General features: G+C 42.9%; 1 protein-coding gene across 1 annotated transcript; it reads right to left on the bottom strand.

Moving 5' to 3' along the window:
• Positions 1-507: 507 nt before the first annotated feature.
• Positions 508-13,423, bottom strand: VCAM1 (vascular cell adhesion molecule 1). The gene is made up of 7 exons (XM_060232267.1): positions 13,099-13,423; positions 9,157-9,435; positions 7,209-7,490; positions 6,025-6,297; positions 4,875-5,141; positions 2,021-2,272; positions 508-817 (listed from the first exon to the last, which is right to left on the bottom strand). Exons 1-7 carry the CDS (start codon positions 13,148-13,150, stop codon positions 657-659), a joined length of 1,566 nt encoding a protein of 521 aa, XP_060088250.1. The 5' UTR covers positions 13,151-13,423; the 3' UTR covers positions 508-656.
• Between the last annotated feature and the right edge of the window lie 14,497 nt (positions 13,424-27,920).

A 27,920-nucleotide genomic window follows, 5' to 3' on the forward strand; every position in this document is an offset into this window, starting at 1 on the left:
CTCAAATGAAAAACACTCCATAATAATTTAAACCATCATGCTTTCCCCCTGAACTGTGTCAACTATTTTTCAGTTTTTGTAGAAGACAATTTCTATATGCTGTAGTCACAGGCTTATTGCAAGTTCTGAAATTTACTTTCAGTTCTGTGCATACAGTTGCCAACTCTGGATTGGGAAGTACCTGGAGATTTGGGGAGGGGAGCCTGGCGATGGTGGAGTTTGGAGAGGGGAGGGACCTTAGCAGGGTATAATGCCATAGAGTCCACCTGCCAAAGCAGCCATTTTTCTCCAGGAGATGTTCTTGATCATCTGGAGATCAGTTGTAATAGCAGATCTCTGGGTGCCACCTGGAGATTGACAGCCCTATCTGTGTGCTTTATGATAAATACATTCTGTAAGAAAGGTGATATGCTCCCAGGAGTTCTGTGCAGGCAAAGAAAGGGTTGTTCTGGTGTTCATTACCAGTATTCTCACCCTCTGATTACCACCCACACCCAGTATCCTTCATTACAAAAACCAACATTCTTGTTAAAGTGCATGATTCTGCAAGGCAGGAGAAGTGTATGTATCTCACTCTGAATGACACTGAAGGCTCAGAGGAACACATGCATTGTCCATTTGTTCAGCTCCTAGGAAATCTGTAGTCATGTTGATCTTTATACTTGTGGTTTCAGTGAGTCTACAAGACTGTAGGATCCATTGAGCTTTGCCTTTCTTGAAATGTAAACCAATATTGCTGCCATGGGGCCTGCTACTGTTGCTACAGAAGAAATGCCAAAAATCATGGGAGTCACATAATCCAGTTCTTCTGTTTTGACTGTATGAATGAATGAGAAGAGAAGAAAGAGAAGAAATAAGCTAAATAAATAAAGGTAAAGCCTCCATTTACAGGACCACCCTGTTCAATGGCCAGGAAACTTAGCCAGAAGAAGAGCACTTGCCCCGTTCCCTGGCAATTGCAAGCCTGCCCAGAAGGGCATTCAGTCAGGGGTAGGGTTGCTAACTCCAGAGTGGGAAATGTCTGGAGACTGGTGGTGGTGTAAGGTTGCCAGGTCCTACCTGGCTCTATGCAGGGGATTGTACCATAGAGTTTTAACCCAAATTGCTAGAGCATCCCCCCTTGTGATGATGTCACTTCTGGGTGATGTCATCACGCCAGGCACAATGGAGCTCTTTGGGAGTGGGGATCCCCCAAGGCCAGCTCCAGGCCGGCAGGTTGGGGGCCTCAAAACTGAGGGAAATCCCTCCCCTGGTAGAAGGCTGGGAACCCTAGGGTGGTGTCTGAGGAAGGAGCCCAGTGGGGATATGATCGCTATGGTCATAGAGCCACCCTATAAAACTGTCATTTCTTCCAGGCAAACTGATCTCTGAATTTGGGGAGATTGGGTATAATTTCAGGAGAACTCCAAATCCCACCAATTCCAATTTATTACAGTCAATTGACCAGCAATAATATCCAAAATCTCATAGTCACAGACCACAATGGGGTATGGTACCAGAGGGCATTTTACCCCCAACCATCATAGTGCCCTACCTCTCCTTTCACACAAATGCTAGAGATACATTTGTAGCAATCCTCTATCAAACAAGACACATACTGAAACGTTTGCCTTCTTCCAGTTTCCTGTACTTTTAATCATTTTCTATCAGGACTGGTTTGTGGCCTATCAATATTGTTTATTTTAGCAATAAAACTAGCACAGAAAGAGGGGAGCACCTCCCCCAGGCATAACCTGGACAATAGTGCAAGATAAGTTTACTACCTTGAGTTCCTGAATAGAAGGGTCCCAGAATACAATTTAAAGGGACATGATTTGGTCACCTAGCTTAAAGGTCAGCAGGTCTGGGTCCGGTCAATGCCTGGATGGGAGACCTCCTAGGAACCCATCCAAGCTCTGCTTTGACCCATCCAAGCTCTGCTTTGACCACGATGGAAGAGAGGCAGAAGATAAATAGAATAAGTGTGATCTACAGACAGAAATTATCCTGAATGCATAATTCCATTTACAAAATGACATACCTATGATAAATTCAATCTCTTCTGTATTGTTTGTGACAGCATCAAAAACATCCACCGCATATGTGATCGAATCATTTCTGGATAATCTATACAATGTGGAATAGCTGTCCTTTGGTGCTAGTGAAGGTTTGTTTTCCAGAACATCACTCTTGTATTGTGGAGTATTATAAATTGCACTCGTACTATCAAAATCTTCTGCCTCAGTAATGTTTTCTGGTTGATTGGTTAATGTTGCAGCAGTTGAGGAAAAAGCTAAGAAAAACAAAAAAATATATAGTGATGTTAGTAATATAATTCAATGATAAAAATCTGATCATCAAAAAAGAAGAGAACTGAGGTGTAATGGTTAGAATGTTGAACTAGATCTAGGAGACACAATTTCACTCAAATGCATGCCAAGCCATGAAGCTACCTGGGTGCCTTTTTGAGCCAGTTCCTCACTGTCAGTCTACTATTTCACAAAGATGTTGTCAGCCCAAGTGCTAGAAGTTCTGTTGCTCGAGGCAGACCCCTGCGCCGCATCTCCTCCCCGCACAAGCTCCCCTAAGGTTAAACCTCTCTCTCACGTGCGCAAAGCATGCACATGGCACAATGATGTCACTGAAAGTGATGTCATCACACAGGGCAGGGAGAGGGAGTGATGAGCGGCACACAGAAGTGCTGCCATGCCACCACTTTCCCTAAAGTACGGTCTTTGGAGGCTTCCAAGGAAGCCTCTGAAGACGGCACTGTTTTAGCTGTGCCCGGCTGCTTTTGGGTTGAAAGTAGCCGAATGGCGCCTTCCCATGGGACAGTGTGCTCTTCGGAGGCTTCCTTGGAAGCCTCCAAAGAGTGTAGTGCACTGCATAGCGCTTCTCTGAGGAAGGCTCGGAGGAGTTATCTGCAGGGGCAAGGGGGAGCCTAATGGTGCCCATGGCAGGGTAGCACTCTAGGCAACCTCTGGCCCCGCCTACTCCCACACTCCGGCCTTAGATGTTGTGAGGCTAAATGAAGAACGTAAATGCTAACCTGAACTCTCCTGCCTAATATATTAGGGAGAAGATTCATTTATACTAAAACAAGACTATAATCTAGGGTTGCCAAGTCCAACCCCAGAAATATCTGGGGACTTTGGGGGTGGAGCCAGGAGACTTTGGGCGTGGAGCCAGGAGACACTGGGGTGGAGCTAGGGGGAGGGGGGAAATGGCGCCGGGGAGCGTGGCGAGCCAACCCGCAGCTGCCGCCTCTTCTCCACTCGCCGTGGCTGCTTGGAGGAGCAGCCATGGCGAGCGGAGAAGAGGTGGCAGCGGCGCGGCGGCCTCTTCTCCGCTCGCCGTGGCTGCTCCTCCGAGATGGGCTCAGCTTGAGCCCATCTCGGAGGAGCAGCCATGGCGAGCAGAGAAGAGGCGACAGCGGCGGCCTCACCCGCTCCGCCTCTGGAATGGAAGCAGAGGAGGGGGTGGAGGTGGGCCGGGGGCGTGGCAAGCCGCAAGTCCGGGTCCTAGAAGGGCCCGGATTCGCGGCTCGCCATGCTCCTGGCCTGCCTCGTCCTCCCCTGCGCTGTTGCCGCCTCTTGGCTGCTCCTCCGAGATGGGCTCAGCCTGGGCCCATCTTGGAGGAGCAACTGCGGTGGGCGGGGAGGGGGCGGCAGCGGCGCGGCGGCCTCGCCGGCTCCAGGATCGGGCGGCTTGGCGCCGTTTCCCCCCTCTCCCCCCGCTTCCATTTTGTTGGGGAGCGGGGGAAGAGGGTGGAAATTCTGGGGTCCCCCGCCAGGGCGGGAGGGTTGGGAAGCTTACTATAATCCACAATCTTCCATTTTGTGCAGAAAATCTGATTTCTCTTTACCACTTGATTCTTTCTGCTACTCCTTAAAGAGCATAAACAAAAGCAGCAGGCAAGAATTGACTTTCCAGGGCAGAATTCCCCATCAATCTAACGTAAGAGACAACATTGACTTTCTTTAAAGAAGTTCTTTATGTGTGAGAACATACAGTAGATGAGGTACCACAAGCTGCTACACTTTATGGGTGGTAGAAATGGGTCACAAGCTGAAATGAAATTTCATACACATTTAAAATGCGGTTGGATGTGCAAAATGTGAAGTTTAAAATTTTATTTTTCTAAATAACAGCTTTAAAAAGGCATTGTTAAGGCATTGTTTAAGAAAAGGCATTGTCCAGGCCTTGTTAAGTTTCATTGATTAAGACAATACCTTCATGAATTGTTATATCTGAAATTAAGCTTGTAGGCATTATATGTGTGAACAACAAATGTGTGTACAGTGGGAACAGGACTTGAGTCTTCTGGCTCAATCTCCAGCCTACCTGTATCCAGCACAATATCAGCACAGATCCAGGGCTGTCTTAATGCATGGGCCTGATGGGCACTTGCCCAGGAGCATAGGGGCCCCATACTAATCTGTGTATGCTGCAGTACTAATAACCATTTACGTTACTCCTGTGAGTAGTTGTCGTAAGGGCCCAGTACACTGCTTTGCAGGGACCCATAATGCTGTTAAGATGGCCCTGCACAGATCCTACATATGCAGACTGATTGCACATAGGCTCCCTCCTGCAACCAAGAGCCCTGAAAATGCAGGGCTCTTTATTAGTTCCAGAGTTTGACACACATGCAGTTAATAACACTTGTAAACTCTGTGCCAGTTTTATGCTGAATATGCAGGAGGAGGGGGATGGGGCTGAGCAGATGCAATCCTTTCCCATCCCCATGCCTCTGTTCAGTGTACACAAACACACAGACCTATTTTACAGGTTTGTTGTGAGGAATTACGCAGATTGTGCACTTGAAGTGCTTTTAACATGGAGAAATGACATATTAGTGCTTAGTATAATAATACACAACTAGAAGAACTTACATTCCACAGTAAGTGTTCCTGTCACTTTCCTTCTTCCAAATTTATTTTCTGCTTCACACTCATAGCTTCCAGCATCATCAGGGGTCACACTTGGGATATGAAGAATTCCATCCTTGCTTTCAAGTATCTTATCTTTACTGGCCAGTTTTCTTCTTATGACAATCTGGGCAGCAGGCCTGCTTTCCACAGAACATTGCAGTGTAACTTTTTCTCCTTCATTCACTGTTGCAGAAGGACGTATAGAAAATTCTGGCAGCCTGGGGGCACCTGCAGGAGAATAAGCATCCATTTATAAAGCTTGTTTGGTGTACTTTCCCTACAGATCTGTACATGCCTGGCATTTAGCTTCATTAATTACCGAGTAAGGCAAACACAAATGTGCACCTGGTCATTTGCAGGATTACAGCACCAGTGCATGCTTAAAATGCTCTTTCCCTCTCCAGTCCCAAGCTACTAGTCTTCAATAGATTGCCATGGTGCCTTTTTAAGCTATGATAAAGTAGACGGAAAATCTGCATGCCTGGTTCTGCAGGGCATACAGAACTATGAAAAAAAGGGGAAATGGGGTTCAAAGATTGCAGGGAGTCCCTGGGCCCAAGCACCTTGACAAATCCCACCACATATTCCACTTCCTCAGTTTTCTACCCCAGCATGCCCTTGGTGGACTTAGATATGAAGGCAGAATTGTGGAAATTCTACAAGGCTGTTGATACAACAACCTTGCTGATTGGGCGATGGTGGTCAGAAAGTGATACAAGTATAGAAATAGAGGACAGGACTCTATAAGGACAGGAGAGCCAGTTTGGTATAGTGGTTAAGTGTGCAAACTTTTATCTGGGAGAACTGGGTGTGATTCCCCACTCCTCCACTTGCAGCTGCTGGAATGCCCTTGGGGTAGCCATAGCTCTGGCAGAGATTGCCCTTGAAAGGGCAGCTGCTGTGAGAGCCCTCTCAGCCCATCCACCTCACAGGGTGTCTGTTGTGAGGGGAGAAGATAAAGGAGATTGTAAGCTGCTCTGAGAATCTGATTCGGAGAGAAGGGCGGGGTATAAACCTGCAGTTCTTCTATAACTGAACCTGTTCTAGAAACTAGTGCATTTCACTGAAGCCCAACCTTGCAAGGCAATATGTCACCTATCCAATTTTATACCTTGTACAGAAACAGTCACTGTTCTGTTCTCCGTTTTGTTGGTAACTTCATTTGTGACTTCACAGATGTAGACTCCAGAATCATCAAACTGAACATTTGGAATTGACAGGATACGATTTTTAACAATGTTTTGCAGAGTTTCATTAGCCAGCTGTTTCTTCCATATAATCTTTGCTGGAGGATTACTTTCAGTCACGCAGTCAAGCATCAGTGGCCCATTTTCCAATAGCATAGTGTCTGGAGAAGCAGTGATGTGAGTTTTCTGTGGACCATCTTGAAGAAAGAGAAAGCCAGCTTGTTAAACTAGGGAAACATAGTGCTACTGTCAGTCATCACTCAAAATATGGAGGCTGTCAATTACAGTGTTCCTCCATGACAATAGTAAATATCCAGAGTTTATTGACCTTTGTAAATTGCTTCTCTATGAAAAGTACTTGAAGCAACGTAGAAACGCCAGACACTTCATCAATAAGAATAATTAGTAGTTTTAGATTTTCTGGGCTGTATGGCCCAGAAAATTTACAACTACTAATGAACTCCGGCTGTGAAAGCCTTCGACAACATATAATATGAATAATCCTCCAAACACAAGCCAGTGCAGTATAAAGAAGTTCTGATCATCAGGTCTAGATAATATTTCATTTCCTCACATTTATATGCCACTTGGCCTTAATCACAAAACACAGAGGGACGGTGGCTCAGTGGTAGAGTATCTGCTTGGTAAGCAGAAGGTCCCAGGTTCAATCCCTGGCATCTCCAACTAAAACGCGTCCAGGCAAATAGGTGTGAAAAACCTCAGCTTGAGACCCTGGAGAGCCACTGCCAGTCTGAGTAGACAATGCTGACTTTGATGGACCAAGGGTCTGATTCAGTAGAAGGCAGCTTCATATATATATTCATATATATATATTCATATATTCAACAATGATATATCCAGTCTTGCTTATACAATACATACTAGTCATAATCCAGCCTTAAACTAAACATGTTTAGCCTTAGCCATCTTCTGCTAAAATTAATGGGGCTGAAATGTGGCTTGTTTTAGCTTTTTAATTTTTGTGCTATTTTTTGGATTTGAGTCCATGAGAAGCCCCAAAATCACACAAAGAGTGAGGTATTCTAACCTTACAAACACCAATGTGCATATAATTTGGACCCCAGGCTCATTGTTTTAAAACACTTACAATTCACATTAAGTATGTGCATCATCTGCCTTTGCTTGGGTTCCATATTCCCAACTAGCAGCTCAGCCATGCAAGTGATCTTTTCCCCAATATCTGTCTCAGTGGGAGTGAAGGTAGTTGTCAAAGTTGTCTCTAATGACTCGGTCATGAGATCCTCTCCTTTCTTCAGATACATGTTCACTCCAGTAGAAGGGTAGACATTCAGAATTCTGCAGGTGATGCTAGTTGGTTTCCCAAGAACTAGTGGGTCACTGATCTCAATAATGGGATCACTGGGAAATGCTGGGGGGGAAATGAAGAAAAGAAAATACCTGAATTAAGACTGGGGATATGGTCTACACCAAGGATTCAAAATTGTTCAGATCTCCATCGTTCTCAGTATGGGCTACTTTGGATTAAAGCATGCCCATAAGCAAAATGGCATTAGGGTGCTTCCATCCAAGTGTTCGCCTCAGACAGAATGCTGAAGAGTTTTCAAAGACCTTTGTACATCTCTCATCACATATGACTTCCCATTTATTTTTAGAAAACACCTTGAGGATGTTCCAATTTGTAACGTGTCATTTCTGGATTCCCTTTTGAGACAGTCAGGTGTCAGTTGCAAGGATACTCAGCCCAGAAACATGTGGGGCTCTGATTCCTACAGAGACCATGGTGCTGAGGGAGAAGAGGCTTTAGCTTTCACTCCAACCTGAAACAGCTCCAGGTATATGCTATTTACCATGTTGGAAGGTGGGTTGTGTATATATAGTAGTCTATAACAATGAAAGTGTTGTAAATCTGATAAGCACTTTGTTCCACTGTCACATACTCAATTCAGTTGTGATGCCCTGCATGGTAGGAATACAGGTGAGAGGGAGTGCATTTAAATCATTTATTTGCCCTACTGATTTTGTTTCCCAGAAAGCCTTTAATTTGTGATGTCACAGCTTCAATTTAATGGATAAGAGCAGGACAGAATATCTTCCACTAGTCACCCCTAATAAGGTGCACCCATCCCCTGCTGGGCCCATAACCATGGCCAGCTGGGTCCAAGGCACAGCCCCTTGCAAATCCCCTCCTGTGCTGCTGACCCCTGTGATGCCTCAGAACCTTCCTAATTGCACCCTTTCCCCAAAGCAATTGAATTGCTTGAATGCCATGGCCAGAGTGCCAGTCCTGGCCAACATCTTATATTGAGATAGGAAAGCTTCAACTTTTTTAAAAAAGATGAGTGAGATCTGGTGCCCCCCAAAGCTGGTACTGCTGAACCCCATTCACCTGATCTGCCCAGCTATGATACCACCTCTCCACTCAGGGGAAGTTTTTCAAATGTAATTGTTAATGTTTAATATAATTTTTATGTTTAAAGTATAAATGATTCTGAAACAAATCTCCCTTTAGAGGCCACTGCTGGGAGCATGGCAGATTGCTTTTTAAAGGCAGCAAGGGATAATTTAAGTACATAAGCTTCTGAACATAAACATATCAGCATTCCACCCACCCACCCCCACACACACACACCAGACTAGCTTTAACCACCCTGACCTGGATAGTTCAGACTAGCATTATCTTGTCAGATCTCAGAAGCTAGACAGAGTCAGCCCTGGTTAGCATCTGGTTGGGAGAGACCACCAAGGAAGTCCAGGATTGCTACACAGAAACAGGCAATTGCAACCCAACTCTGAGCGTCACTTGCCTTGAGAACCGTGTAGGGTTACCATAAGTCAGCTTCACTTTGATGCCCCCCCCCCCAGCAGTATCCCCCCAAAGTATTACTCCTAACCCAAAAAAAGCAACAGAGAAAGTGAGGCATAACATTTACTGGATAATTTAAATTTAAAATTCTGGATCCCGCCCCCCCCCCCCCCCAAAGAAAAGCATTTTATCTAATAGATCCAAGAGTGGTTATTATGGATAGTTGTGAATGAAATTGCACACACACAAAAAAACCCAACCAGTAACTTACAGAAAATGTGAATGCTGACTGTCCTTTGTCTATTAGTGTCCCCACAAGAGGCACTGCAGAGATAATCATGCTCATTTGCAATGCTAACAGGATCCATAGTCAAGACTGAATGGCTCCCCTGATTGCTCACGATCCCTCCTAACGGGGAGTCCAGCTGGGTTCTCCAAGAGAAAGCCGGGGATTCACAGCCAGTTGTGCTGCAATTTAGCACCAGCTTGCTGCCTATCTCTGCAGCAACCTCACCACCTGGTATGATCTCCTTAACATCAAATGCTTGGGCTGAAACATTAGAAAGAAGAAAATACACAGTCAGATGGATCAGCATTGGTGGATTACAGCCACCCATCTGCTACTCCTCATAAAGTTGACAGACAGGTGTCCAAATGGGTTAAGAGCAAATTAGCAATCTATCTCCAGAAATTTGGCAAGTATATGTAAAAATCAACACAGTTAACATGTCTGAGAAATGTCTGCATGGTTGGAAGATATGAAAGTTATCCTTCCTTTCATCAGCTGCATGACAGTAAATTGCACATAGACAAAAATAATTAAATGTATTTCAGCATTCATTGTTAGTACAATCCTATGAAGAATTAGTTGTGACTGAGGCACAAAGATAGGGGCAGGGCTATAGCCAGGATTTGGAAGGTTGGGGGGCATTTACATTTTTCGGGTGGCACTGATGCCCCCCAGCGCCCCACACGACCTTCCCTCTAGTGACAGGCAGCACAGCTCCACCCCACTCCAGTCACCAGATCTGCCACCTACTCATGAGTAGCCCCGCAGGTAGGCGGCAGGCATGGGGCTACTTGTGGGAACAGGTGGGGGGAGAAGCAGGCAGCAGAGGCAAGGAGAAGCAGTGATGATTGGGACTGGAAGGGAGGGGAAGGGGCAAGCAAATGGCTGTGATTGGGGCTGGGTGGGAGGGGAAGAGGCGAGGAGAAGCCGCTGCGATGGGGCTGGGTGGGACGGGAAGGCATGAAGAGAAGCAATGGGGATCAGGGCTGGGAGGGAGGGGAAGGGGCAGGAGAAGTGGCTGCGATTGGGGCTGGGTGGGAGGGGAAGGGGCGAGGAGAAGCAGTGGCGATTGGGGCTGGGAGGGAGGGGAAGGGGCAGGAGAAGTGGCTGCAATTGGGGCTGGGAGGGGAAGGGGCGAGGAGAAGCTGCTGCGATCAGGGCTGGGTGGGAGGGGAAGGGGCAAGTGGCTGCGAAGGAAGGGAGGGTGGTGGCGGGGAAAGCATCAGGGAGAGGAGGGAAGGGAAACTCTTCCCTAACTGCCCCTCACCACCACCCTTCCTTCCCCACCATTAAAATAGCATGAGGTGGAGGCAGAAGCAGCCCCAGACTCCCTGCTAGTTAAAGGGCCCACGAAACAGCTGATAGTCAGGCCCTTTAACTGGCGCAGGGAGGTGGGCGGCTGATTCTGCCCCGCTAGCACAGCTATTTTAATGGCGAGAAAGGGAGGGCAGCCGCAAAAGCAGCAGGGAGGGAAGAGAAGACCCTTCTTTTCCCTCCCTGTCACTCTGGTCTCAACCCTCCCTTCCTTCCCCGCCACTAAAACAGCCGGTGGAGCCCCAGCAAAAGCAACCCCCAGCTCCCCCCTGGAGCTCAAGGGCCCGCAAAACAGCTGATCTGCTGGCCCTTTAACTCCAGGGGGGAGGCTGAGACCGCTTCTGCCCCTGGCTGGCCAAATTGCTTGTGAGGCCAGCAGCAGCCCCCAGAGCTATGGCAGAGGCCCTGGAGACTGGTTGGGGCCTCACACAGAAGTCGGGGGGGCTGTGCCCCCACAGGCTCCCTCTTAGCTACGGGCCTGCATAGGGGGCTTTGGGCTAAGCCTCCCCCTCCCTGGATGCCTCTCTGCCATAGGGGGGCAAATTGCATCCCATGGGGCCATTTCAAACTGGCAGCCCTCTTCTCCCCATGTCCCATGGTGGTTATCCAAATCAGACCGAGTTCCTGAAAATTAGCTCCTAGATTTTTGCTTTGTTTTGTTTTTTTAAAAAAGAATAATCATCTTACTATGTCACATATGGTATCTGGAGCCCACTGATATAAATGGATTTAGGCTAAAATAACCTTGCATAAAGGTTGCACCATGTAGCTGCTATATCAAGATCTACTGAATTGACCAGAATTGTTAACACCATTACTTGGCTTTAACATTCCATGGATACAATCATGGATACATTCCATGGATACAATCATGTCTGAAAAATCTTGGAACGACTAGATACGACTAACATGGGATGAATGTTACCCAAGGGAGATGAGTTGATTCAACTGCACTAAGCACACTGAAGGACAAATACAACAGGATCCAGGTCTGAGATAAGTATCTCCTGCTGGTTTTAAAAAATAAGTAGTAGTCCAAGTGGCTGCATGGGCAATACTATGTGTATGTTAATTAACCTAATTGTACCTCTTATTGTACATTGTACCTCAAATTAATTCTCATTGTACCTCTTTCCAGATTTCATTTCCTCCTCCCTTCTCCCCAGTTTTGTTTTTCCTATAGAGGAAAACATAGATGTTGCTGAGCTGTATAGTTCGGGTGGGAGAGGGAGAGGATTGCATTAGGTAAATCCATGGGGAAAGGGTTAATTCACTAAAACTCCACTCTGAATCGGCCTCACCAAGCTGTTGGACTTTCTAATAGTAGGTCTTCTGGCTCCATCCACTTTGACCCATGCTTAGAAATAAATCCAACTGAGGCCAGTTAGACTTATTTTCCAAGGAAACATTGCTGAGACTGAAGCATAAGACTGTTCACAGTACAGTTAAAAATTAAACCTGAATATTGGATTTAATCATTCCTTAAGTTGATTCACACATCACAGAGTGTACAGGTTGGGTGTGGGGCTACCAATAGTCAGCTGAAGATTGCAGACTCTCTTCCATTTTTGCGTATGTTTTGCCAGAGTTGGATCAGGTCCATGGCACATGTAGAGAAAGAGCTCCAGCCTTCCCACACACAGTTTTCCTGACTTGAAATGGTCTAGGGAGCAGAATTTGGCACATTGGGGAAAGCCACATATTCCTTAGGATATATGCTGGTTTCCCCAGTGGGCCCAAATAATGTCCCCCAATTGTTTCAGCTACAGAAAACAGTATGCAAGTGACTGAAGTCCCTTCTCCATACTCCCTATGGACCTAATCTGAATTGGGTACCTCTTGTGAAGAACCCCCAGCTCCTGTCTGACTGCTGATCAGACCCAATCAGTGTATTCTGTAATGTGTGAACTGGTAAATCAGCAATGTTCACGAGCCCACCTGGATTGCACTTGCTGGCACACCTATATTTTTATTGGAAAAAGTCACACTCATTTGATCTCCTTTTCACAGAGAAGTTTTCATTCCTAAAGCTGAAGTCCCAACAATCCTACTTGGAAGTAAGTACCATTGAACTCAGTGAAACATCTGAGTAAACATGCCAAAGGTCAGATTTCAAGCATCTGAACAAACAGTTACATTTTTCAAACCCGGGCTGAGGTTCCAATGTGTGTCAATGACAGTGGATTAAGAAATTGCCTATTTTGAATGCTTAATTAATCTTTCATTCAATCAAAACAATGTTTGGGGGGAAATTATACCATATACAGACATGGATGCAAGCTTTGTTGAGAATAAGCATCATTGTTGTCTGTGGGATTCACTTTATAACAAGCATGGATCACTTTCAAAAGTTTATATTCTATTATATGCTTTCTGATATAAATAAATAATCTAGCATAAATAATTTGAGTTGTAAAACAGTGATGGTACATTTGTATCATATAATCAAGATCAGCATGTAATAACTTCTAAAAAATATTCATCATTAGTGACAGCCCTTTTCTAAAACGAACTAATATCCATCTCAAAACAGCTATGGCAGTATATCTTTAAAGCACAGGCTGATTTCTTCTCCCTTCACATATAAAGCAACAAAGCAAAATGACTCACAGTTCATGAAGAAGAATAAAAATGCTGTCACTGCAAAAATTATCCTGGCCATTTGTCCACGTTGGTTGTTCTTGCTTTTAAATTGAAATTGCTATGGCAAAGGAGGCAGCTTCAATTTCTAACGGCTGATTAATGCTGTTTCTTCAAAGGATCACTGAGGATTTGAAAAGGTTTGCTTCAACGCCACCTCAGAAAGGGAAAGCAGCACACTAGGACCTCCATCTCTTTCTTTATAGAAATTCTGGACTGGGGGAGGAGGCAAGGTTGGAATTTCCATGGCGGGAAAACCCACAAAACAGAAGAAAAGTGAAAGCCTTCCTTAGGAAGAGTCACTTCAGTCAGTTAGTCAATTTGGCGCCCTCTGCTATTTCCTCTTCTTCCCTCTTGAAGAATTGTCCAAAAATAATATGAGGGAAAGTACAGCTATAGGCTACAAAGAGGAGCACAGAGAGGTGGAGAGAGCCAATAACATGTTGAGGCTGCAGAAAAGCTCTCAGGATATTTGTAACGGATGGTGAAACATCATCTTAAACCTTATAATGAAAACAATAAAAGAAATTAAATAGTTCATTGTAGGAGGCAATGTCCAAACCCCTACTTTAAAAAAACATCTCTCTCCAGCCATAAAGTCCTTATATGATCTCTGGGGTGCCAAAGTTACCCTATACCATCTGATCTGCTTTGCAAGATTAATAAGCTCATTAGGGGATAGTTTCCCATTGGTGCCTGCTCCTTTAACAGCACCCTCAGTAGACATTTGAGAGACTAATGGTTAGAGAGGAACTAGGGTTTGAGAAACCAGAGTTGCCAGCCTCTGGGTGGGGCCTGGAGGTTTCCTGGAATTACAATAGATCTCCAAACCATAGAGATGAGTTCCCCTGGGGAAAATAGCTGCTTTGTTGGATGGAATCTATGGCATACCCTGCTGCAACCTTAGAAACTAGGGATACCAGTGTGGGTGGGGGTCCTCCAGTTTTGGACCCTCTTTCACCACCCAGTTACTCACTCAAATAGGCAAGAAGCCAGATAAGTAAGTAAAGTAAAGATATAAATACAACATGCCTACATGACCTAGGCATGCAGGGCTTTTTTGTAGCAGGAACTCCTTTGCATATTAGGCCACACACCCCTGATGTAGCCAATCCTCCTGGAGCTTACAGTAGGGTGGAGGGTGATGTTCCGGTTTGTGAAGCTAATTCTACCATAGAGTTTTGTCCAAAAACCAGAGCACCCCCCCGCCCCCCCAATATGCCTATGTCACTTCCATGTAACACCACTTTTATTTTCAGCATTCCTTCCCATTCCCACTAAGTTTACACCATCCCCTGCCAGCAGGTCCAAGGGACCTGGCAACTCTATTAGAAACATAAGGGAAGCTTACAAAATGCTCTATAATTTTTCAGTCCTATTCCAAGTCTAAGTAGTAGAAAAGGTGGAGGACAAGTAGGGCTGCCAAGCCCCCAGGCCGGACCACCCTGGAAGTTCCCAACCTGCCGGCCCACATTGGGCCAGCGGGGGGAACCTCCCCTGACATCACCAACACAATGACATCACCCAGAAGTGACGTCATTGCACCAGTGACACCACATGTTGGCTGCTCTAGCAATTTGGGAGGGAAACTCTATGGTATCTGTTGTACCATATGGTACAATAGGTACCTATGGTACCTTCTGGGTGATGTCATTGCACCGCGTGCGAAAAAGTCCCCCAACGGATGCCGCAGGGGACTTGGCAGCCCTAAGGACAGGCAAGATGTGGCATTGAGCAATTCCACACCAAAATAATGACTCTATTTATCTGAAAGGAAGACTAGGGTTTCTTCCATATGTGTCATAAAGAAAAATAGGAGATCAAGTTAGTTATATGCAATGATTTTTAAAATCCGTTGTATAGAAAATTTTTAGAGAAGCCATGCTACATTCAGAATCAGCTTCCTAAATACAGTTAGAGTTGCCAGGAGGCCTGGAGAAAAATAGCCTGCTCCTTTATTTAGGGTTGTCAACCTCCAGGTGTCTCCTGGACATTTCCTAGAATAACAATTGATTTTCAGACAATAGAGATCAGTTCCTCTGGAGAAAATGGCTGCTTTGGAGGGTGAACTACTTGCCAGTCCTTTAATAAGTGGTTGCTGTGCATAGATCACTGGCAGAAAGGGCTAGAATTTGTTTAGGCTTTCTACTAATTCTAAAAAAATTCTAATTCTAATAAACCATTTAGTATTACTTTAGTATAAATCAGAATAAATTCCCAGAGGAAACTACACTGTTACTTCAGATGCGAGGTCTACAACAAAGCTCATAGAATGGAATCAGGAAAAGAATATGACTGTCAGGAAATAGAAACTAAATCTGAAACTTCCTTAGGTACACAGAGAATTCCTAATTTGTGTTTATTCTATATTCTTTCCTGTTGCTCTTGCCGCCAGTATTTGACTCTAGGACATAATCTGTTGAGCCGGGGTGGGGGGTGGGAAGTTGCCCTGGCCTTTTGCATTTAGCAGCTAGATCTGCGGAAGTCAAAAGGTGAGATTTTCATAGCCCAGATATCCTTGATCTGCTGATCAAACCACTCTTGCACACAACTACAGAGGTTTGCTGTAAAACTGGCAGGTGTCATTTTAGGCAGGAGCTCATAGGAGTAGAGCTTCGGAACCTCTAAATTTTATTGTGCTCTTTCTTTCTTACACCTCCCCCCCAAAAAAGAATTGTTTCATTGTTCAAACCCCCTGTGAGAATTTTGCTGGACTCTAAGGTTTGACAAACTTTCTAATATTTTTTCCTCACAAAAAACGGGAAAATAATCAAAACATATAAAGCAGATGGAAATCTTCATCATGCCACTGTGGCCACATAGGAGAAAGTAATTTTAAAAGTATGATGAGAGTAAGTTTTATTATAACAATAATAATTCAAGAAGCATTTTAAGGTAGATGCTGAGCTGATATAATTTAGTACAACTTCCAGTGATGTCAGGGGTGTGTGGCATGTGCAAATTAGTTGCGCTAATGAGGTCTGGCAATGCTTTTTCTATGAAATGATCCCTAAAGACTGGCAATTGTACTATTTTGCACTATCATTTTATGCAAGGGCCAAAATCTCTCTTGTCCATTAAACTGACAGTTTCTCAAACCCAAATACTCCATCATAAGAACATCCAGTCCAACAGTCTGTATCACACAGTAGACAAAAAAACCCAGTTGCAATCAGGAGGTCCATCAGTGGAGCCAAGACACTAGAAGCTCTCCCACTGTTGCCCCCCGCAAGCACCAAGAATACAGAGCATCACTGCCCCTGACACAAAAGATACAAGATACTCTCTCTTGCACCACACTGGCTCTTCAGATTTCTCATGGAACCTTGACCCCATTCTGCTGTTAACGCAATGCAAAAAGAACAGAAATGAAAAGTAAGAAAGACAAGGTAACCAGTAGGGGTTGCCAACTGACAAAACACCAACCTGGTTCACTCCAGTGCCCTTAACAGGCACTCAGATTACAGACCTCAACTGCTGAAGCCATTTACAGTTTTAAAATAAGTATTGCGGCCTGCTAATATTAGCAAAAGAGCCCCATGGCATAGCGTGGTAAAGCTGCAGTACTGCAGTTCAAACTCTCTGCTCACGACCTGAGTTCGATCCTGGCGGAAGCTGGATTCAGGTAGCCAGCTCAAGGTTGACTCAGCCTTCCATCCTTCCGAGGTCAGTCAAATGAGTACCCAGCTTGCTGGGGGGAAAGTGTAGATGACTGTGGAAGGCAATGGCAAACCACCCTGTAAAATGTCTGCCGTGAAAACATCATGATGCGGTGTCACCCCAGAGTCAGAAAAGACTGGTGCATGCACAGGGGGACTACCTTTACCTTTTTAAAAATATTAGCAAATCAAGCTGTTGTTAAAGGAACAGGGATCAGCATAAAAATGGTGACCCTAATGCCCAGATGTAACTCCAGAACCTATGAGTTTTTCAGAGGAGGGTTTCTTAACAAGTCTAACATCACATATTGGAACTTCAAGGCTAAAAAAAGATGCACCTATCAACATTTTGCTCTGATCTGGATAGCCCAGGCTAGCCCCATATTGTCAGACCTCAGAAGATAAGCAGGATGGGTCCTGGTTAGTACTTGGATGGGAGACCACAAAAGTAGTCCAAGGTTGCTATGCAGAGACAGGCAATAGCAAACCACCTCTGTTCGTCTCTTGCCTTGAATACCCTATGAGACAGCAGTAAAGCAGTTGCGACTTGATGACACTTTCCACACATACCCCAACCTTATATACGGCTACACAACTGCTAATGGAATTTCTCTTATTAGGAATTCTGTCTTCTATTGCAGAGGTCCCTAACCCCCAGGCCATGGACCAGTATCGGTCCGTGGCCTGTTAGCAACCAGTCCGTGAGTTGTATAATTATTTCATTATATATTACAATGTAGTAGTGATAATAATAATTAGAAGACATTGGATTTATATCCTGCCCTCCACTACAGATTTCAGAGTCTCAAAGTGGGTCACAGTCTCCTTTACCTTCCTCCCCCACAACAGACACCCTGTGAGGTGATGGGGCTGAGAGAGCTCTCTCAGAAGCTGCCCTTTCAAGGACAGCTCTGCGAGAGTTATGGTTGACCCAAGGCCATTCCAGCAGCTGCAAACAGAGGAGTGGGGAATCAAACCTGGTTCTCCCAGATAAGAGTCTGCATACTTAACCACCACGCCAAACTAATAGAAATAAAGTGCACAGCTGTATCATCCCAAAACCATCGGACCCCCCACCCCGGTCTGTGGGAAAATTGTCTTCCACAAAACCGGTCCCTGCTGTCAAAAAGGTTGGGAATCACTCAAGAAGAAAAAGATATAGAAGGCTTACAAATAAAAGTATGTACTTACAAATATAGAGCATTTGCTGATGATATAATGTTTATAAATGAAAACCCCATACAAGTTACACCTTTGTTGTTAACGAAAATACAAGAATATGGGGAGTTGGAGGGACTTTCTATAAATAGAGAAAAATCTAAAATTCTGTGTAAGAATATGCAGATGAATAGACAACAAGAATTACAAAGACTAATGGGCTGTGAAGTCACCTCCAAGGTAAAGTACCTAGGGGTGGAGATAACAATGAAAACATTGATCTGTTTAAAAATAATTATGAGAAGTTATGGCATAAAATGGATGAAGATATGCTAAAATGGAACAAGCTTAATTTGTCATTGCTGGGCAGAATAGCTGCAATAAAAATGAATATTCTACCAAGGATAATGTATTTGTTTCAAACTATTCCTATTGTGAAAGATGCCAAACAATTTGATAAATGGCGTAAGAAAATTTCAGAATTTGTGTGGGCTGGGAAGAAGCCAAGGATTAAAATGAAAATTCTGTCAGATGCAAAAGAGAGGGGCAGATTCCATCTACCAGATCTAAAATTGTATCATGAAGCAGTTTGTTTAGTATGGATGAAAGAATGGATAACATTGTTAAACAAAAAACTTTTAGTGTTGGAAGGTCACGGAAATAAATTTGGCTGGCATGCATATTTGTATTATGGAAAAAAGAGGATGGATGGTCTTTTCTCTCACCATTATATAAGAAGCAACCTATTAAATACATGGATAAAATATAAGAAATATGGTGATGAGAGAAGACCTTTATGGATAGTGCCAGCTGAAGTGATAAAGATAACGGCTAAAAGAGGCGAAGAAAAGTGGCTGTCATATGGTCAATTATTAAAAATACAAAGTGGGAAAATAGAACTGAAAACTGCTGAAGAATTGAATCATAAATATGATTGATTTCAAATGCAACAAATAAGCTTGGTGGAGAATGATATCAAAACTGAAGGAATAAGGAAAGAACAAACAGAAATCGAAAAAGTTCTGCTTGGAGACAATGAGAGATTAATTTCAAAAGTATACAAATTACTTTTACAATGGTCTACAGAAGATGAAGTAGTGAAATCTCAAATGATAAAATGGGCAATTAATGTAAATAAAGAAATAAAGATGGAATCTTGGGAATATTTGTGGAAGAACTCTATGAAACTTGCAACATGTCAAAGTATTAGGGAAAACTGTTTTAAGATGATGTAAAGATGGTATATGACTCCTAAAAAATTAGCAAAGATGAATAACAAGATGCCAGACAGGTGTTGGAAATGTAAAAAGCATGAAGGTTCTTTCTACCATATGTGGTGGACTTGTGAAAGAGCTAAAATGTTTTGGCAGATGATTCAGCAAGAGATGTCTAATATCTTGGGATATGAGTTTAACAAAGTTGCAGAGACTTTTCTGTTGGGATTACAAATGGAAAAATTTCCAAAAGAAGATAGAACTTTAATCTGGTACTTGCTCTCAGCTGCTAGGACATTGTATGCGCAGTTGTGGAAGCAAGAAAAAATACCAGAGAAATGGGATTGGATTATAAAAGTCATGCCATGGAGTGAAATGGACAAATTAACAAGAATATTAAGAGACTATGATTTAGAAGTTTTTAAGATGGAGTGGAAGAAGTTCAGAAGATACATAGAAAAAGAGTGGAAAATAAGAGGACATTGGACAATCTTTGATAATGATTAAGTTTTTTAAAAAACAAGAATATAACTTTTGGTTTTTTTAATAGTTAAGGGTACCTTTAATATTTGTTTTTCTTTAAGTAAATAACACTGGCGGGGGTCAAGTAACGGGGGAGGGGTGGGGAAAAAGTAAGATATGGGGTAGGTAAATCTTTCCTTTTTTAAGTTGTAAGATATAGATTTGCTACCATATGTTACCAATAAAATTGTTTTAAACAAAAAAAAAAGGTTGGGAATCACTGCTTTATTGTATGTGGCTATTCTGCTCACAGAGCTGGAATGGAGTTCAAAATAGGCCCAACTTCTTTAAACCATGGCAATAAATGCTTGTGTGGCATTCCAAACTGGAACACCACCCAAGCATCTATTGCCATGGTTTAAAGAATTGGAAACAGGTTCTTGCTAGCATAGTTGTCGAACTTTTATAGGATTATTATATGTCCATAATTTTCAGGAGCTATACATAATTTAGAAGCTTTGTCCATACAGAATAGCAAATTTATTCTGGATGGATTTATGTGGATTTATAGTAAAAGTGTTATCATGAGTATAAACATCCTGTCTTGATGTTTATATCCTGCCAGGAAGAGCTCCGATATCCATAAATAGATCTCTCTCGGAAGGGCTTTTCCCAACGTCTCTTAAAGAGGCAGTGGTCCACCCACTCCTGAAAAAGTCCACCCTAGACCCGGCCGAATTGGCACACTACCGACTGGTCTCGAATTTACCCTTTTTGGGGAAAATTATTGAGAGGGCAGTAGTGCTACAGTTGCAGAGCTTTCTGGAGGATGCTTCCGTCCTTGATTCCCACCAGTCCAGTTTCTGCCCAGGCCATGGGACAGAGACTGTTCTGGTTGCCCTAATGGATGACCTCCAGTGGCATCTGTATCAAGGTGGCTTGGTGGTACTGATGTTGTTAGACCTATCAGCTGCGTTCAGTATGGTTGACCATCAGTTGCTAGCCCACTGCCTCACTGACGCAGGGATTCAGGGGCTAGCCTTACAATGGCTTTCCTATGCAGTCGGGGACAAAGGGTGTCAATTGGGGGAGAGTCGTCCCGGAGACACCCACTTAATTATGGTGTGCCTCAGGGGGCAGTTCTATCCCTAGTGTTGTTTAACATCTACATGCGACCCCTTGCCCAGATTGTTCGGAGGTGTGGGCTGGGTGGCCATCAGTACGCTGATGACACCCAGCTCTATTACTGATGGACGGCCGACCTGACAATGTCCCAGAAAGCCTGGATCAGGCGTTGAAAGCCGTGGCTGGTTGGGTTAAGCGGAGCTGACTGAAGCTGAACCCGACGAAGACAGAGGTTCTTTGCTAGAGTTGCGGCAGCCTGGACAGGGAAATCCCCCTACTAGCTTTTGATGGGGTGCCACTGACAATGTTGTTAGACCTATCAATGTTGTTAGACCTATCAATGTTGTTAGACTATCAGCTGTGTTCAATATGGTCGACCATCAGTTGCTAGCCCACCGCCTCACTGACGCAGGGATTCAGGGGCTAGCCTTACAATGGCTTTCCTATGCAGTCGGGGACAAAGGGTGTCAATTGGGGGAGAGTCTTTTCTCTACAGTAAGTCTAATTGTGCTAAAAGGGGCTTACTGACAGAATTATGTTATTCATTTTGCCCTGAATACAGAGAGAATTTACTAGATTAAATTATAGCAATTCTAAATCCTAAGCATATGTAGCATTCCAAGGTCAGAAGCTTGGGGGTGCTATTGGAGGCCTCCCTGATGATGGAGGCCAGGATAGTAGAAACTGCAGGAACTGCACTGGCTACCAACAGTGTACCAGATTCGTTACAAGGTGCTGGTTATCACCTTTAAAGTCCTATATGGCTGAGGACCCATTTACCTGAGGGACCGTCTGGCTCCACATGTTCCCCAGAGAGTACTAAGATCTGGATCTCAACATCTCCTAGTGATCCCTGGGCTGAAGGAGGCAAGACCGTTGACCACCAGGGATCGGTCCTTTTCATTGGCAGCCCGCTCCTGGTGGAATCAATTGCCGGAAGAGGTTAAGGCCTTGTGGGACCTTGCTCAGTTCCGCAAGGCTTGTAAGACCATTCTCTTCCGGCAAGCCTTCAATCGATCGTAGGAGAATTCTGGAACAACTGTCGTCCTGAGAAAATGAGTAACATCTAATTTGTTAGCACCAACTGTATATTGTTTTAACTTATATTGTTTAATGGTTTTATTGATTTTATGATTGTGATCATAGTATTCTATGATTTTGATGTAAGCCGCCTTGAGCCCGCCACGGTAGGGAGGGTGGGGTATAAATCAAATTAAACATAAACATAAAGATTGATGTGTATGGAAGAAGGGCTTATTTGGGCTGCAAGAACTAACCACAAAGTATTTGTTAAAGAAGAAAATTTTGTTATGAATGTTCAGTAACGTTCTCTCATATCCTTCAGTTATGTTCTCTCACATTTCCCAGTTGGACAACTGAATTGCTATGTGGAATACAAAGATATACTAAATTCCATTTTCTATCTTCATATTTAACAGCTAGAATAATAAAAATTGTATGATTTGAGAGCTGTTACTATACTGTGATTGCAGTAGTGATCTTGAAAACATGCAATCTAATTCTATGCATCTTTTCTCTACAGTAAGTCTAATTGTGCTAAAAGGGGCTTACTGACAGAATTATGTTATTCATTTTGCCCTGAATACAGAGAGAATTTACTAGATTAAATTATAGCAACTCTAAATCCTAAACATATATAGCTGGAATTAGGTTGGTATTCTGATGGAGTTACACAAAACTATGGATATCTAAGAGATTGTCATAGAATCATAGAGTTGGAAGGGACCTCTAGGGTCATCTAGTCCAACCTCCTGCACAATGCAGGAAACTCACAAACACCTCCCCACTAAATTCACAGGATCTTCATTGCTGTCAGATGGTCATCTAGCCTCTGTTTAAAAACCTCCAGGGAAGGAGAGCCCACCACCTCCCGACAACGCCTGTTCCACTGAGGAATCACTCTAATGGTCATGAAGTTTTTCCTGATGTTGAGCTGGAAACTCTTTTGATTTAATTTCAACCCATTGGTTCTGGTCCTACCTTCCGGGGCCACAGAAAATAATTCCACACCATCCTCTATATGACAGCCCTTCAAGTACTTGAAGATGATGATCATATCACCTCTCAGCCATCTCCTCTCCAGGCTGAACATCCCCAGCTCCTTCAACCTTTCCTCAAAGGACTTGGTCTCCAGATCCCTCACCATCTTTGTTGCCCTCCTCTGGACTCGTTCTAGCTTGTCTATATCCTTCTTAAAATGTGGTGCCCAAAACTGAACACAATATTCCAGGTGAGGTCTTACCAGAAGAGAGTAAAGCGATATCATCACATCACGTGATCTGGACACTATACTTCTGTTGATACGGCCCAAAATTGCATTTACCTTTTTAGCCACCGCATCACACTGTTGACTCATGTTCAGCGTATGATCCACTAAGACCCCTAGATCCTTTTCACTCAGGGACTTCTGGGCTCCATCACCTTGCTATCAGTGGATTAGTGAGCTCTCCTGCTTGCGACCTCCCTGATCAGGCAGGGGGAGGGGTGCCACAGATGTGACACCCCCAAAGAGGCCCTGGGGGGGGTTCTCTTAGGCATGGGGCTTTCACAGTGGGACAGGGGCGCAACAGCAGTTGCTCCTGTTCCTTCTGTGTACCCTGAAGCTCTCCCTGTCGCGATCACTATTACAGCAGCAAGAGGTAAACGCCTGATTGCTTGCCTTTCTTTTCTTCAACAAGATTTTGATCTATCACCCTCTATCTCAAGCAAGACAAATCTGCAATGCAAGTAAGTCGGCTTTCAATTACCAAGGGCTAATGGGTCCTTTTTACATTTTAATGACTTGGTAGTTCAAAGGAAGGGAAAGAGATCGATATATCTAATTTTCCTGTAAATGAGGCCGTGGAAAGTCAAAGAAAATATTTAAGTACTGGAAACAATTTGAACTAATTGGAATATGGACATTTAAATCGACCCAGATCATAATTGGATGTTTGTTAAAGAGATTATTATTTGGCTGCAATACGGTCTGAACAAAATGAGATACCTGTTAGAAGGATTTTTCCTTGTTGTCTGATTTGGAATTCATACGTTAACATCTAAAACTTCAGTTGGAGGAGACCGAGAAGGACGGGCTATCTGGGACTCTGAGCTACTTTTTAATCAGGATTAATGGACTGAGTTTGCTGACAGAGAAAAATGGCTTTGCTAAGTGAAATTTCTTATAAAAAAGACATTTTAAGCAGTTTGAAATCTCTGAGGCAAGATCTTGGTTTATTGGCAGACTTGGTTAAGAAGCAAATGGCAGCTTTTTTGCTGAAAGCTAGCAAAATCTTAAATCTGCATGAGCAAAGTGCTAAAGAGAACCTGGTGATGTCTGTAGAATTGAAATGGGAGACTGAGCTGTGTTGCTTGTATATGAGAGAAGTGACAGCTTATAGCACATGCTGGGAAAGTGAAACCAATGCTAGAGGCTAGATCATCTAGATGACAGTAGGTGGCTGGGTGCCAGGGATATTGCATCAGCCAGCACAGTCAGCATGACACAGCAAGTTGCTGATTGGCTGCTCAATGTATAAATGTGGGTTAATGAAGTTGGAGAGCAGCGGAGCATATTGTCGGAGTGGAGAGTGATTGGTGTGTAAATAAATGTATATAGTGGTTTTACAACTACTGTGTGCAACCTTCATTCTTGTGTCACTAAGGATCACCCTCTTGGGCTCTAAGCGCATCGACAAGCTGTTGGGAAATCAACAAAAGAAAATTAAAATGGAATCTTGTGGTGTAGTTAAAAAAGAAGACCGGAAATGGAGACTGACTCAAGCTAGGTTGAGAGGAACAAAGGTTGTGGAATTTTTCTCACCTCCTTTGAGAAGGATAACTGCATTAAGAAGTAAGAAGATGCATTTTAACCAGAAAATCATGATGTGGAAATCTTTCAGAAAGAAGAGCCTCCTGAACTAGATTTTTCTGAGTGGATAGCTGGACATGGCCTTTGTAAGAAACTTTGATATATGAAATTAGGCTAAGTGAGACTTCTTTTCCTTTTTTTGTTTTTTGTTTTTGTTTTGGGGCTACAATAAGTTGTCTTGTTTAAAACAATATGGATTTAAAAATTAAAGCACTAAAAAGTCTTTGAAAATAATCTTAGATTAACTTTTAAGAAGGCAGATAATGTAATTTCCTGACGAATTGCTGAACTTGTTTTTAATAGATAATGATATTAGTTTCTATGTTTGTTATAGATATGGGTAATTCTACAAGTTAATCTATAGCTCAGGAGATAGATTTCTTTTTAGTAAGAAGGGTTTCCTGAAATGTTCTTATCTTGGTGGGTAGCTGGGTATGTAACTCTCAATAAGAACAGACATGGAATTTTTATTTTTGGGTCATAAAAAGTTGTTTTTCCTAGCCCAATAGGGATACAAGAGGTGGATTAATTGTTAAAAAGGCAGACAACACAGATGTTATGTAAACTGCTAGATTTGTTTTTTAATATGTCTCCCAGGAGAAACTGTTTATATTGAGATAGACAAAATACCATGTTGTAATTCTTTTTAGTTTTTTTAAGGATAAAGATATGAATTTTTTGTGTCTATATTAATGAAAATAGTGCTAAACTAACAAATTAGTTTGTGTTTTTTTTAACAAGGTCAAGCCAAAGCAGTTAGTTTCGTGCTGAGACTGCTCTGACTTGTTCATATTTATATGTGTTGAAAAAGGACTGTTTAGACTTGCATTGCAAATAATAGCTTAGTAAAAATGTTTTATAATGGAAGATAAAGATGGTAAAATATATGGAGAATTTTATACTTGCAGGTTGAACAAATTGGATATTTTATTTGGATGTAGATTTAAAATTGATATATTTGTATTTTTCCTTTCCCCCCCCCACCTTTCCCATTCTGTATATGCCCTCCCCCCCTCTTTTTCTGTATCTATGCTTATGCTTTTTCTTTTGTAGTTAAAACCAATAAAAATTATAAAAATGGATCCTTTTCGCACATACTACTGCTAAGACAAGTCTCCCCCATCCTATAACCATGCATTGGATTTTTCCTACCTAAATGCAAAACTTTACATTTATCCCCGTTAAAATTCATTTTATTGATTTTAGCCCAGTTTTCCAACCTGTCAAGGTCATCCTGTATCCTGTTTCTCTCTTCTTCTGTGTTTGCAACCCCTCCCAATTTAGTATCATCTGCAAATTTAATAAGCATTCCCTCTATTCCTTCATCCAAATAATTGATAAAGATGTTGAACAAAACAAGTCCCAGGACAGATCCTTGAGGCACTCCACTTGTCACTCCTCTCCAAGAGAATGAGGAACCATTCACAAGCACTCTTTGGGTGCGATCTGTCAACCAGTTACAGATCCACCTAATGGTAACAGAATCCAAACCACATTTTACCAACTTGTCAACAAGGATAGTATGGGGAACCTTATCAAAAGCCTTACTGAAATCAAGATAAATGATGTCTACAGCATTCCCCTGATCCAGCAAGGTAGTCACTTTCTCATAAAATGAGATCAGGTTAGTCTGACACGACTTGTTCTTGAGAAAACCATGTTGACTCTTAGTAATCACATTCATTCTTTCTAAATGTTCCAGGACCGACTCTTTGATGATTTGTTCTAAAATTTTTCCAGGTATAGACATCAAGCTGACAGGTGGGTAGTTACCTGGATCATCTTTTTTCCCCTTCTTGAAGATGGGGACGACATTTGCCCACCTCCAATCTTCCGGCACCTCTCCTGTTCTCCAAGAATTCTCAAAAATAATAGTCAGAGGCTCAGAAATTACATCTGCAAGCTCTTTTAGAACCCTTGGATGCATTCATCTGGCCCTGAGGACTTAGTTTCATTTAAAGAAACTTGGTGTTTATGTACAACCCCTATGCTGATCCTAGGTTGGAACTTCATACCCTCCTTATATGTTCTGTTTTTGTCATGTTGAGCACTGTTCCCCTCAGAAGAAAAGACTGGGGAAAAGTAGGGATTGAGCAGTTCCGCCATCTCTTCATTACCCGTTACAATTTCACTTCCTTGCCCTCGCAATGGGCCCACCATGTCCTTGCTCTTTTTCTTACTCTGAACATAAGAAAAGAACCCTTTTTTGTTGTTTTTAGCATCTTTGGCCAGCGTAAGCTCATACTGAGCTTTAGCTTTCCTAACTTTTTCTCTATAAGCACTGCTGATTTGTTTAAATTCATCCTTGGTTATAAGACCCTCCTTCCAATTCCTAAAGGAGTCTTTTTTATTTCTCAAATCTTTAGAGAGCTGTTTATGTAGCCATTTCAGCTTCTTTAGGCTTTTTCCATTTTTTCTTCCCACAGGAATTGTCTGCGATTGCACTTTTCAGTATTTCACTTTTAAGAAACTCCCACCCCTCCTGAACCCTCTTCCTCCTCAGTATTTCTGACCATGGGATTTTACCCAGCATAGTTTTAAGTTTATCAAAGTTGGCCTTTGTCATCATGTAATAGGCAGTAGCCAACACATGAAGCTTTCTATCACCTCTTATTTTAGCTTCTGTTGTGAGACTAATTGTCTAAGGAGACCAGAGGCAGGATTCTTGATAAAGGCCCATCACTTAACAATTCAGAGCAACTTTCCATATTTATCAAGTGATGACTTGTGATTATCACAAGCATGACAATGAGCACATATGAACTTCAGAAATGATTTATTTCAATGTTTTTTCAAGCTAATTTTTAATGTGGATTTTTAAAGGATTCTTTTCAGGTATACAAAACAAAGTAAAAGGACTAAGTATATAATATGGTTGTAGAATAACATATGTAAATAAATTTATAACAAATCAAATATGTGTTTTCAAAACTGCATAGTCTATAGCAAAGAGGTTTTTGGCAGAAATCAGAAACTAAACATAGACCGTCTGTAGCAGACATCCCCAACCTATTTGAGCTTGTGGTCTATAGTATAGTATAGTTTTCTGCCAAAGATGGAAGACGCTACCAGGTAGGGTTGCCAACAACCTATGGAAGGAAAAATGTCTTGACTCCTTGTGTGTGTGTTAAGTGCAGTCAAGTCCATTCCAGCTTATGGTGACCCTATGAATTAATTACTTCCACAACATCCTATTGTTAACAGCCTTGCTCAGGTCTTGCAAACTGAGGACTGTGGCTTCCTTCATAGAGTCAATCCTGGGTCTTCTGCTTTTCCTGCTGCTTTCAATTTTTTTAGCATTAT

Source organism: Heteronotia binoei, chromosome 2, assembly GCF_032191835.1.
Source record: "Heteronotia binoei isolate CCM8104 ecotype False Entrance Well chromosome 2, APGP_CSIRO_Hbin_v1, whole genome shotgun sequence".
NCBI lineage: Eukaryota > Metazoa > Chordata > Lepidosauria > Squamata > Gekkonidae > Heteronotia > Heteronotia binoei.

Excerpts from the sequence above, each read along its gene's own strand:
- VCAM1 (XM_060232267.1), bottom strand. The coding sequence starts at position 13,150 with ATGGCCAGGATAATTTTTGCAGTGACAGCATTTTTATTCTTCTTCATG. Across the intron at positions 6,298-7,208 it reads GCACATACTTAATGTGAATT|ATGGTCCACAGAAAACTCAC; the intron begins GTAAGTGTTTTA and ends TCTTTCTTCAAG. Across the intron at positions 5,142-6,024 it reads AGTGACTGTTTCTGTACAAG|GTGCCCCCAGGCTGCCAGAA; the intron begins GTATAAAATTGG and ends ATTCTCCTGCAG.